Source organism: Schistocerca serialis, chromosome 4 (genome assembly GCF_023864345.2).
Source record: "Schistocerca serialis cubense isolate TAMUIC-IGC-003099 chromosome 4, iqSchSeri2.2, whole genome shotgun sequence".
NCBI classification, from domain to species: domain Eukaryota; kingdom Metazoa; phylum Arthropoda; class Insecta; order Orthoptera; family Acrididae; genus Schistocerca; species Schistocerca serialis.
This window is the reverse complement of record NC_064641.1, coordinates 253151186-253165324: the sequence shown is the minus strand read 5'-3', so window position 1 is coordinate 253165324 and position 14139 is coordinate 253151186. Positions and strand designations below refer to the sequence as shown.

Here is a 14139-nt window from a genome sequence, read left to right as displayed (position 1 = left end):
TATGTTCATGGAAGACATAGTGAGCAGCACTCCTTGCCAGTTGGGTGCAGTGTTTTCACTGCAGAGCTGGCGGCCATATCTCGTGCTCATGCCCTGGCGAGTCATTTCTCCTGTGTACTGACTCATTGAGCAGCGTACAAGCTATCGACCAATGTTACCCTCGCCACCGTCTGGTAGCCTCCATTCAGGAGTCCATCTCTGCCCTGGAACAGTCCCACCATTCTGTGGTGTTTGTGTGGACCCCAGGACACGTCAGAATCCCTGGCAACGAACTTGCTGACAGGCTGGCCAAACAGGTGATGTGGAAACCGCTTCTGGAGATAGGCATCTCCAAAGCTGATGTGCGTTCTTTCTTACACCACAGGGTTTTCCGGCTTTGGGAGACGGAATGGCATAACAGCACGCACAACAAACTGTGTGTCATTAAGGAGACTATGAATGTGTGGAAGTCTTACATGCAGGCCTCTCACAGGGAATCAGTTGTCCTCTGCCAGCTCCACATTGGCCATACGTGGCTAACGCATGGTTACCTACTCCATCGCAAGGACCCACCTCAGTGTCACTATGGCTCCCAAATGACAGTTGTCCACCTCTTGCTGGACTGCCAACTTTTAGCCACTCTGTGACAGACTTTTAAATTTCCCAGCACCCTGCCTTCGGTGTTGGGTGACAATGCCTCCACAGCAGCTTTAGTTTTACGTTTTATCCATGAGAGTGGATTTTATACTTCTATGTTGGTTTTAGCACATATCCTTTGTCCCCCTGTGTCCTCCACCCTAGTGCTTTTAGGGTGGCGGTTTTAATGTGCTGCTGAGTGGCTGGCTTTCCCTTTTTATTTTCGTGGGTGGCCAGCCATTGTAATGTGCTTTCATCTCTTCTGTTTCTAGCGTCTCTATTATTTTCTTGTCCTCTTTTGTTTCTTTTAGTGTTTGTTGCCTTCCCTTCGTTGTTGTGGCTTTTCCTTTCTTTCTGTTTTGTGTTATATGTTTTGTCTGTTTTATTCTCACACTTGTGGCATTGTTTTATTAGGAACAAGGGACTGATGACCTAGTAGTTAGGTCCCTTCTCCCGCCTTTAAACCGACCAACTCAGCAGTCACTGAGAATACATTCCTTCATTTTTTTCCCTCCTCCCCTTTCCCTGTCACGACTATCCTCTAGTTGATCGTTTGCAATCTTAGATGTAATGAGGAGGAATTACTGCTGCACTTGGAATTGCAGCATCCACTTTTCCTCTTTCTCCAGGAAACAACATTCCGTCTTCACCATCGCTTTGATCTCTCGCATTTCTTTCTGATCTGCTTTGACCTTCCCCCTGGGGCAGCATTCTGTCTCATGGGGGAGTCATGCTGTTCATCTTGAATGACATTCGTAGTCAAACCATCTCCCTGACTGTCCAGTTTCAAGTTGTTGCACTCTGCATTTTCCTTCCTCACTTCACCTTCCTTTTGTATTGTTTACATCCATCCATCTTCAGTGTCACCAGACAGACTTCCTCCACCGTATTGGGCAACTCCATCATGCCTTTCTGCTGCTTTGTGACTTTTATGCACACCATCCAATTTGGGGCTCTTCCAGAACCTGTTAGAGAGATGCCCTCTTGGCTGACCTTATCACTCAACTTAACCTCATTTGTCTTAACACGGGAGCACACATGTTCCATTCAGACTCCATGCACACCTCTTCCCATTTGGACCTCTCATTCTGCACTGCCCACTTGCCCATTTTAAGTGGTCCATTCTCTGTGACATGTACTCCAGCAACCATATCCTGTGTGCTGTCAGTTTGCTGACTCCTACTCCACCTACGTGCACACTGAACTGGCAGTTTTCTAAGGCTAGCAGGAGGCTTTACTCCTCCCTGGCAATCTTCGTTGAACAACCTTCCCCTAGTTGTGGTGTCCGGATAGACTATCTTTGAATGTTATCCTTACAGCTGTAGAACATTCTATTCCTCGCACTTCATTTTTACCACACCGTGTCACGGTACGTTGGTGGACTGAGGCGTGGTGTGACATAATTCGTGCATGGAGATGTGCTCTCCTGGTTTTTAACCGTCATCCTATGAAGATGAACTGCAGTCGTTATAAACAGTTGCATGTGCAGTGTCGTCGCGTTCTTCTGGAAAGCAAAAAAGCTAGCTGGGTTTCATTTACTAGTTCTTTTAACAGTTCCACTCCCTCTTCCATCATGTGGGACAATCTCTGACAGCTATCTGGGACCCAGGTCCATTCCCCATTTTCCGGCAGATGATGTCATTATGGACCCAATTGCTATCTCCATACTTTGGGCCGCTATTTTGTAGAGATTTCAAGCTCCACACACTATCACCCTGCCTTCCTCCATCAGAAGTGGAGGAGGTGTAGGCGATAACCTTCTCTTCTCAGAAACGTGCCACTATTACAGTAAGAAGCTAGATCATGTTCTCACTTCATCCTCATCCTCTGCCCCAGGGCCAGACGATGTTCACATTCAGATGTTGCAGCACCTTTCTGTAGGGGCAAGCATTTTCTCCTTCAAATGTACAATTGCATCTTGGCAGAGGGCACGTTTCCCAGATACTGGCATGAAGCCAGTCATACCCATACCTAAGCCCAGTAAGGACAAACGCCTTCCTTCTAGCTTCCGCCCCATGCTCTCACCAGCTGTGTTTGCGAGGTGCTGACATGTGTGATTCGTGCCTGGCTGGTATGGTGGCTAGAGTCTCGCAATTTACTAACCACTGCAAATGTGTATTTCGAGCACACTGTTCTGCTGTTAACCATCTCGTCACTTAGTCAACCCACATCATGACTGGTTTTCTGTGGAAATGTGGCCATGTGTTTTGATTTGGAGAAAGCCTACAACTTCTGTTGTCCTCCGTAGTCTCTACACGTGGGGCTTCTGAGGCCGCCTGTCCCGTTTTCTTCAGGAATTTTTAAAAGACAGTGTTCAGTGAGGGTTCTGCCTTGTTGGACCCTTTATGCAGGAAAATATTGTGCCTCAGCCAACCATGCTAAGTGTCGTTCTCTTTCCTGTAGCCATTAACCTTTTATGGCCTGTCTCCAGCCAGGCATCTCCGGCTCCCTTTCTGTTGGGGATTTTGTGGTCTATTGCAGTTCTCCACAGACTTGTCCCCTCGAGTAGTGTCTTCGGCATTGTCTTGAGCATCTTTACGTGTGGGGCATCGACAGTGGCTTTGCTTTTCCATCACAAAACAGATGCTACCTGCCACTTTCCTAATGGGTGTGAACCCTTTACAGCCTTGGCTTCATGTGGCTGCTCGTGTTCACCTTGGCCTTCATTCATTTCCTAAGGACACTACTCCAGACTCGTTCTATCACTGTAAGTTTCTCGATCTTCACACGGAACTTCGTGATAATACCTTTGTGTACACTGACAGCTCTCAGGCTGACCATGGTGTTAGGTGTGCCTTTGTCATTGGCACTGACAATTTTTGGGATCTGCTTCCGGAACACTGCTCAGTTATTAGTGGGGCTCATCGCTCTGTATCAGGCCATGCAGTACATTGGTGACACAGGCTTTTCAATTGTCATTCGCTCAGACTCACTCTCTGTGCCCTTCAGAGACTCTGTGGGCTTACACTGTCCATCCTTAGTGGAACGGGTCCAGGAAAACTTTCACTTGCTCACTCTTGATGGAGCCATTGTGCTGTTTTTGTGGGTCCCTGGTCACATCAGACTGACAGGAAACAAGGCCGCTGACACTGCTGCCAAGGCTGCAGTCCTCCTATCTTGGCCTGCTAGTACTTCAATTCCCTCTGATTATCTCTGTGTTGCTGTCTGTCATCAGGTGGTGTCACTTTTGCGTGACCATTGGTCTTCCTGTCGTGGGAACAAACTCTCGGGGATTAAACAACCCCCAGCAGCTTGGCTGGCCTGCTCTTGGCCCTCTTGCCCTGAGGAGATCATTTTCACTAGGTTGAACATTGGATACTGTCTTTTTAGCTATCACCATTTGTTAAGTGGTGATCCGCCACTACTTTCTGCTCATTGTCCTCAACCTTTGACGGTTTGCCATTTCCTGACAGAGGGCCTTTTTTTAACCACTTACACTCTAATTTATGTTTGCTGTCTGAGTTATCGGCCATTTTAGTAAATTATGAGTGGGTTGTCAATCACTGTGTGCTGTGATGACCATTGATAGGATGTTGCTGCATAAGGTATGTAACAAATTTGAGTGCTGCTTGGATGTGTGTTTTGTGTTCAAAGGGTACAATTGTAGGAAGTTTCTAGAGTGCAAAATGCGCACTTGGTGAGCTTATGGCTCCATTCATACATCACTCATATTTGTGCTTGTAATATATTAGAAAATATAGAGCTTTGAAAACAAATCGTTTGTAGTAGGCCGAACAGTGCTTATGTAAGAGCTGGTATTCAACATGTTATTTCACAGGTAGCTCTCCCTTTGATAGTATATGTTTTGCCATTTGCGAGGTTGGTATGGTTGCTGGAGGGAATTGGCAACCACATCTACACACACACACACACACACACACACACACACACACACGGCATCTAATTCCCTCAAATTCCGGGAAGGTGGGCCGATAAGCTCTGACGCAGTGTCCAATCACATCAGAGATGTGTTGGATTGTGTTCAGCTCTGGTGAGATGGGACAGCACAGCAATGGGAATTCACCACTGTTTCTCGAACCATCCATAACACTCGTCTTCTTGTCACATGGCACATTATCTTGTTAAAAAATTTCACTGCTGGCGGGTAACATGATCATCACAAATGGGTGTACATGGTCTGCCATCGTGGTGCCTTGCAAGAGCTCCAGTGGACCCATGGATGCCCATGTGACTGTTTCACAGAGCATAATGGAGCCACTGCCAGCCTGTCTCCATCCCACAGTACAGGTGTCAAGGAGCTGTTCTACTGGAAGATGATGGCATGACGAAGGAGGTATCAGGATTCATCAAACTGTGTAGCACTCTGCCACTGCGCCAATATCCAGTGCCGATGGTCACGTGCCAATTTCAGTAGTGGTTGCCAAAGTCGTGGTGTTAACATTGGGATGTGCGTGGGTTGTCGGATGCAGAGGCCGTCATTGGGGGTGTTAGGTGCACTGTGTGTTCAGACACACTTGTACTGTGCCCAGATTTAAAGTCGGATGTTAGTTCTGCCACAGTTTGCCTCCTGTCCTGTTTTACCAGTCTGCCCAGCCTATGACATGGCCGCTCAACCTCACGATGTCTGGATGTGGTCTCACCATGGTGTTGCTACATGCTGAAAACGCTCGTCACAGCACTCGTCGAACACCTGACAAGGTGTGCAGTTTGAGAGATGCTCATGCTGAGCCTGTGGGCCATCACACTCTGTCCTTGATCAAACTCAAGATAGTGTGCCTTCCGCTTTTTACACATTGCCTGCATACTCGCTGATACTACAAGAACCACGCATTTGTCTTGACTAGCAAGTCATTCCTCGGCAGGTGACACTGCCGTCGCCTGGATGGGTTTCTATTGATAGAAGGTCGGTGGTCGTAATTTGCTGATTGATCGGTGTAGGTGATGGTAAGAGGGTGCAAGGGGCAAGTCTTCTAGTGGGGGCAGTCACAGAGGCAGCGCACGTAGGGGAGAAAAATATGTGCAGCAGGAGCATAGGGTCTGAAAGTATATTGCAGAGATTGAGAGGATGATGAAAAGCTGTTCTAGGTGTGGTGAGAAAAATATGACAGAATGGACCTCATTTCAGGGCTTGAATTAGGAAGTCATATACTTGTTGAAGTAGCTGATTAATACATTCGTGAAAACAATAACACTGAGTGACAAGAGGTGTACTAGTGAGTTGTTTTTTATATATAGGGATTGAGAGTATCTAGATTGGAGGTGATGCCCTAAGAAATTTGCTTTTGAATTGGGCTGTTTGGTACATTCAAGGCCTCGCCAGTCCTTTTTCTTCACCCATCAATCTCACTGGCTCCAAAAGCTTGCAGATTTTAATATTTTTGTATGTGTGTTATCCTGCCATCATTTGGTGAGTAGATTTTCGTTATATTCTTTGAAATTTTTTGAGTTCGTGTTTTATCCTAAACGGAAAAAACTTAAACATTTTTTGGGATTTTGTGTGAGATTATAGAAATGCAATATTTATTTATTGTTTTAATTTTCAGATCAGGAAGACCAGCAAATGTAAATATGGTTGGAAGACTCCAAGAGTTTTGTGTAGCTAAGCATTGGCCTCTTCCTGTATACAATTTAGTAAACGCTCAAGGCCCTTCACATATGCCTCATTTTCACATGATGTGCAGTGTCAGAGATTTTGTGGCAGTGGGTAAGTTGCATCTTGTTGCCCCAAATAAATACTGGTGTCGAAACTTTGTAGTACAAAATGTTTAAATATGTTGTTGAAAGGTAACTTTGGCTACTAACTTACTTTCAAAGCATAACACAAAATATTGGAACTGTTTGTAGTTGAATGTCACTTTACATTTTCTCCATTGTTGTAGAAGTGACATTGATGATTTTTGCCTCTTACATTCCAAATAGCTTCATCACACATGAAGGAACATAACTGCAGTAGTCTAATTAAAGGAATGGCATACACTTGACTCTGGTTTTATCTTCACTATATTACACGAGGATCATTCAGTAATTAAAGAAACAAATTAATCTGGAGAAAAAAGTGTTTATTTTTTTCAAAGCAATACTTTTTCTACTTTTCAACACAATCCCCTTGAACATTTATGTACTTGTTCCAATGGGACAAGCTTTTTTATTCCGGATGCAAAGAAATCTTTATCTCGACATTTGAACCAATTTCTCACAAACTTTTTCACGTCCTCGTTGTCCTGGAACCTTTTCCTATGTAATGCCTCCTTCAGTGCACCAAACAAAAGGAAATCACTAGGTACTAAATCAGGACTGTAAGGGGGATGAGGGGGCGGGGGGTACAGGGTGGTGACAGGAAGGGCATCCAGCCACCCCTTCAATTAACCACACCAAATCTGACCGTAACCGTGCCGACCTTGCGAAAACTGCGGGACAAAGGCACAAGCAAACGAATGTTGACACATCAGCTGGTCAGGGCTCATCCCAGTGATGTCAACTTAGAGCCATAAAAGTATCAACCTTGCCCTACTAACAGTTTTTTCCCAGACCAATTGAATGACCCTTGTAAAATAAAGCTTGACAAACTTTTACATACCCACTTATTGCAGACTGACTTCATTGCAGATCCAGACTATCTGGACACTTCCTTTGACTCAAGACTGGACTCGACAATATTGCACAGAAGTGGCAGGCTCCACAGATTATAAATCAGCGTAAAAAAATCAAGTTTATGAATTATTGTTATAAAATATAATTAAACTTACAATTCAGAGAGAGTGTGTGTGTGTGTGTGGGCGCGCGCGTGTGTGTGTGTGTGTGTGTGTGTGTGTGTGTGTGTGGGCGCGCGTGTGTGTGTGTGTGTGTGTGTGTGTGTGTGTGTGTGTGTGTGGGCGCGCGTGCGCGTTTGTGTGTGTGTGCGCGCGCGTGCGCGCGTAATTCTGATGAAAGCGTATTTGACCGAAAGCTTATTTGTTTGACAATATTTTTGTTGTGCATATCTGTGACTCGCATCTCCACTATATGGTGAGTAGCAATCTATCCTTTTCATAATATTCTTGTTATTCCGTCCTCCATTTGCCATTGTCAGTCTTACATTTCCTAGAGAGGTTTGTATTACAGGGTCAAATCTAAAAACTTCATTATCTGGGGATAAATTATCCAAACCTAGAACCCTGTTACCTAACAAGATTTCAGATTTTTAAAAAAGTGTCAGAGTTCAGAGTTGTCATGCCAGTGTCATATTGATTTATCTGCAGCATCTCAGAGGAGTAAGGTTAATGTGTGAAAGCATCCAACAGCTTGATGGGTTGTAGAAGAGCCTGTGGAACTAAAGGGTCACAGCTATTGTAGTTTTGCTGGTTACTATTGTGCTTCCCATTGGAATAAGGTTTATTATTTATTGAGCACAAGGCATTTGTACTAAGAGCATGGATGACTGCCACGATCAGGATATTGGACTGGTGGCTGCATCAACGGGATCAGCCAGATAACTAGCACCATCTTTAATGAGCTTTATGTCATTGTCTTTTTGTTAAGAAACCTATCCACAAATGGGGGCTGTTTGCAAAGAAGTTAACCACAAACAAGAACTGAGCTTATATATGACACACATGTTTAAAGTTTTGTATCGGACAGATAAAATTGTTGCTCTGACTAATTATTTGGCCAAAAACGTCAGTATAAACTTCCTATTCCCAATAAAATATTTAAATGTGTTTTTAAAGACTTCATTTGTCTGGCCATAGTATGGAAAGTTACTTTACCATTATTGAACTTGTTTTTAAAGATATTTTAAATCCATCCGTGGAATTACAAGAAAGTGTGCAGTTTGTCACCAAACATATTTCATTTTATTAATATAGTTTGAAGAGCTCCTGAACAAAAGCACCCTATGATACTGTCAGCTATGAAAAGGAATTACACCCTTACTTGGAATCACCAACCGTTGATGATGATAAGAGCATCATAAATACCCTGAAGAATAATAAAGCTCATAGGGAAGAACTCTTGAAGTATGCGAATGAGAATACAGTCGTCGAACTGATACAAACTGGAAGTAAAATTTGGAAAGAACAGCAACTTCCAAAAGGATGAACATTAACACTAATACATCCTGTACACAAAAAGGAGATAAATCGGAGCCTGGGAACTGCAGAGGAAGATCATTAATACTAGTGGCCAGTAAAAGCATTGCTGAAGAGAGTAGATAAGCAACAAAATCCACAAATTGGTGAGTACTAAAGAGGCTTCAGAAAGAGAAGATTATGCGCAGAACAAATTTTAAATCTGAAACTGGTAATCATGTATCAAAAGCAGAGATGAAAAATTTTCGTTCATGCATTTATAGACTTTAAGAAAGCTTAATATTCATGAGATAGACGAACATTGTTCCAAATTTTAGAGGAGATTAGTTTGGATTGAAGATTCGGTGAACTGATTAAACAGACTCTAAGTAACACAATATCCAATGTAAACTTCAGATGAAGTCTTTAGAAGGTCTTAGAGATTAAAGATTAAAACTGGATTGAGACTGTGTGCTTGATAAGGTGATGATTGTTTGGCAATGAGAAATGAAAGGAGTGGGTGGAATACAATTGGGGGGGGGGGGGGGGGGGGTGAGAAAAGGAATATGGATAGACCACTAACATTCGCAGATGGTATTGTGATATTGTCAAAATCATGCAACTAGAGAGACAAGCAATTAAAGCAGGCCTGTAGATCTTTATCAAGAAGACGTAGTATATGACATAGATTAAGGCGGCTCCTGGGTGGATGATAGTAGGAGGAGGGAAACTTTGGAAGGTGTAGAGGTTTAAATATGTGGGAGTATCAATAGAAACTGGGCTAAGAGAAAAAGAAGCAATGGAAGCACGAATAAACAAAATGAGCATACAAAGTAAATAAGGTCAGCAACAATAAGAAGAATGATTCAATCAGTACAAAACTGAGACAGTACCAGACAATGATCCATCCTAAAGCCTTATATGCAGCAGAGAGTTGTGACCTAGTAAGAATGAAAGTACTTAATGAGACTAGAACTGGTGGAATGGAAGATTCTCAGGAGGATATTGGGACCTCGAAGAACAGAAGATGGTTAGTTTAGAAGACAAGTGAACGAAGAATTGTATGCCAAGATAGAGAGAATCTTTGACAAAATCAGAGAATGAGCATGTTTTTCAGACACATCCTTAGAATGGTCCATGGGAGGTTAGCACAGCAAATGATAGTTTCTGGTGAACAAGAGAACCGGAATATGCTGGACCCAAGAGGTACAGAGGGATTTAGAAGAATTCAAAATACAGGAACAAGAGATGTACAACACAATGATTATAAATTTAAAAAATTCGGGCTTTCACAGGTTTTGAGGGCTGAACTAGACCCAGATCAATATAACCATGGGCAGAAGAGCGATGGATGTTGCAAAGTATGAGAATGAAAGAATATTCGACAAGGAGAAAGATCAGAAGAGACGAAGTTGACTTGAATTAACATGGTCCTCAGGTAGACAAAACAAGAAGAAGAAGAAGAAGAAGAAGAAGAAGAATATAAAATATCATTAGTGGTGGTATTTTAATTACAGTTCCCACTTGTTCATTTCTGTGTTATCTTCGTCTTTGGAATGACTGTTTTTTTTGCATAATCCCACATTGATTTGCAGCACTACACATTTCTTGAGGTGAAATGCAACACAAACAGTAATGGGCTGTATTACCACATTTCATCTCGTACTTCATTGTTTGAGTAGTGAGAAATTTCTCTCCTGCCAAGATAACATCAGTACTTTCTACATAACACTGCAAATGAACTTGACAGAGAGGATGATTCAGGGTAATTACAACAAGCACTTATAAACACAAAATTGTGGATAGAGGTCAGCATATTGGAAATAGTGGTAGCAATGGGTTTTTGTAAGATACCTGAATCCATATGTCCATTCAATGCAGCTCCCTTTGCAAAGTTTAATTGGAAACTGGAAGAGGTGGATATGCATCCACTGATGGCAGGAAATCCTGTTTTATTTGAAACTGATTGTCATCGTTAAGCATGACACTCACATCTAATGTTAAGTCCAGTGAAGATAAATTGCCAGTAAAGAGTAGTTATGTTGTTGTGCTCAAATGAATTATAGTATAGAAATTTACAACAATATGGAAAGGACAGAGCTGCTCACTACATACAGGAGGAGTTGTCGCAGACAGTCACAATGAAATTGACTGCTAAAATATTAAAGCTTCGGACAAAGTGCTTCTTTCGAAGTAGAGAACGCACATGCATTCACACAAAAACAACTTGCACATATAAGGCCACTGTCTCTGGGTACTGTGACAATTTGTGCTGACCTCCTGTGTATACTTTCGATAGCCTCCATTAGTCCTATTTGATACTGGTACCTCAACTTAAACAATGTTTTAATATGGAATGCCCAAGGAGACAATTAGGTTTTGTGGCTGTTCAGGATTTTTTGCTATTTTGACTGTAATAAACACATTCTGCAGTGTTCATGTCTGGCATGCCAATGTGAAAAAATTTAAGAATTCGGCTAAGTAAAAAAATGTGCATTTTAGACATTCATTTACTTGTAGGACAGGTCCAACTTGAAATTCTGGGTTCTGCACTCTGTTGTTCTTTTCATTTTTACATAATCTTTCATTGATTGTGTCAAGGTTTGTGCTTATATTGATGCATTTGTATTTTCAAACATTTGTGAGTGCTACACAAATTCATACTACTTCATTGGTTCGTGGGTATTGTGTCGGATAATGTAGTGAAAGCTGTACAATATTTCAACATAACAGCTGCTTGTCATCTTTAGGTACTTAATTGTGTATTACTGCAATGGCCCACCAATACATATGCTGACTCGCTAGAAAAACGCAGGTGCCAAGGGGTGGGGCTATAATGTCCTCATAGACAGATCATAGGGCAGGGTGACATCTACTGCCCGCAGCTTGAGAAACTGGTCATGACCGTCACTTTCATGATGTGGTAATAGGGTGGCTGCAAATTGTAGCCGAGCTTGCGTACAGGCAGTGTTGGCACTCAGCTTAAATGTGCAGACTCTGATTCTCCATCTGTGTTGACTCGAATTCGTTTGTCTGTGATCGAAGATCCCTTAGTACTGCCAGTGCTGATTTCCATACCTTGCTGAGTTGAAATCCCATGTCTCTGTTGATCAGGTCGTAACTTATATGTATTTTGACGGATAATTTAATGATGGGGGTCCCAGTATGTGGAGTGGACGAAGACTTTTCTGGCTGGTCCTGTCTGTTGTGACACCAAGGTTCAGTTCATCTGTCCTTAATTGTGCAACACATCTGACCAATTTATGATAGCCCACACTGGCACGGGATTTTATATGTCCCTGGTCTCTTTAACCCTAGGTTGTCTTTAACAGAACCCAGCATAGTTTGCACTCGTGCTAGAGGGTAGAAGACACATTTTATTTGATGTTTCTTCAACAGCCTGTCAATCTTAAAGGTCATGCCACCGACATAAGGTAAAAAAAAACATCGTCTTGGAGCTCTGTTTATTCTGGCTGTTCTTGAGCTTTAGTGTGTACAGGTTTATCAGAGTAAGCTCCATGCATCTGAGATAACTCCTGCGCTATGATTGAGAGGCCTTAACACACCATTGTGTTGAGATGGGTGATGGCAGCTCGTAGCTCATAGATTTAGGCCAGTGAGAGTTGGTTTACGAAACACACTGTGACCCAAGGAACTATCTTCTTTTCTGCAGACCAAGACACCGAAGAATAGGGGGTGTCTATTTTCCTCCACTTCCATGGTGAAGCAAATGCTCGGATGCAGGGAGTTCGTGTTCCAGAAATGCATTGCTGCTCCATGTGGCCAAAATACAAAGGTGTCATCCCAGAAACATGTAGGCTTCAGTACTACTGATTGAAATGCTTTTTCCTCGAAATCTTCAATAGAAAGGTTAGCTACTATGGTAGCCCATAGCAACACTTGTCAGTTTGTTCAAAATATTGTTCTTTAAATAAAATGTAAGCTGAGGAAAGCAAATGTTTGAATAGATTTAAGATGTCCTCATCCAACTTAATTCCTATAAGTAGTTATGACACCACCGGAGGTACTTGTGTGAACAAAGAAACCACGTCGAAACTCACTAATACAACTGGCTCGAGCCACAAAGTCTTCAGTCATTGTATAAAATCTCCTGAGTTTCAAAAGTGATTCATATTTTCCTGCCAAATGGCTCAGAGGCGAAGCCAAATATTTTGCTAGGTAATATGTCGGGGCTCCAATGTGGTTCATTCAAATGAAACCTGGTCAGTGCGTGTACCTTTGCCTTACACGTAAAGTGGCACCACATAACTGCGGGTATGGTGGCGTCATCTATTGGTAGAGAGACTGACACGTGCACACAGTTTGGTGTTGCATAGCGCCAATGTGGTTTCACACCAAAGAGAAGGTGGTCACAAAATTTATCGTCTACTACCAAACATGCAGGCAAGTAAGCAGGAGTGATTCAATTTTTGCCAGTGGAGGGAGTTGCAGACTGTCAAATGTATTGACGAGTGAAGGCTGAGTGAATACAATCTGAGTTGTTAAAGTGTTGTGGAATGGCACAAGTGATTCCTTGAGGGGCGCAAGTCATTGGCAGACGATGCTCGTCCTGTACAGGCTCGTCATGTCATCACACCAGAAGTGGTTGTGGAAGTGAATGCTTTAGTCTTGGACAACCGCAGAATCACTGTGTGAGAGATCCATCAGTTACTGCGTATTAGCATAGGCACCACCCACACCATAATGCACGATGATATGTATGACTGGGTCCAGGCCTGGATAAGACAGCAGCCTACTGGCTTCTTCAAGGATGGAATCGACCGACTAGCGTGGCAATGGGATAAACGTGCCAAGAGTTTTGGCAACTATTTTTGAGTATGTGTATTGTGTATAATTACGTTTTTGAATTAATAAAACTGTTATCTTTACTTTACACTAGTGACTGCGTTTCATTTGAATGCCCTTTATACACACATCAAAAAAAAAAAGTTTTGCATCACCCCGGTTCCCAGAACTCCTGAAGACAGATGTTGACTGTGAATATTGTATCACAGACACAGTCGGTTTGACAGTTCAGAGATGTCACTAAACCCACCCAAAGATGTAAACAACCATGCATTAGCAGCACCTCTGCACAGCTTCACTCGCGACATCTCTGGCAGCCATGCAGCGCGATACAGAGAGGCCCAACAACGTGCCGAATGGACTGCTCAAGATTGCCATCACGTTCTCTTCGCCGATCAGTGTCGCATATGCCTTCAACTGGGCAATTGTCAGAGACGTGCTTGAAGGCAACCCGGTTAGACTGAACGTCTTAGACACACTGTCCAGCGAGTGCAGCAAAGTGGAGGTTCCCTGCTGTTTTAGGTGGCATTATGTGAGGCCGACGTACGCTGCCGGTGTTCATGGAAGGTGCCGTAATGGCTGTACGATACATGAATACCATCCTCCAACCAATAGTGCAAACATGTCGGCAGCATATTGACGAGGCATTTGTCTTCATGTACGACAATTCCCACCCCTGTGGTGCAGATCTTGTGAATGACTTCCTTCAGGA

General features: G+C 43.0%; 1 protein-coding gene across 1 annotated transcript in view; it reads left to right on the top strand.

Annotated features, from left to right (window-relative positions):
• The window catches only part of LOC126473783 (RISC-loading complex subunit tarbp2-like), a 128234-nt gene that overhangs the window by 22765 nt on the left and 91330 nt on the right, over nt 1-14139 (top strand). The window contains exon 4 of the mRNA XM_050101052.1: nt 6120-6280. Coding sequence (XP_049957009.1) covers nt 6120-6280 — 161 coding nt within the window. The remainder of the gene's footprint in view (nt 1-6119; nt 6281-14139) is intronic.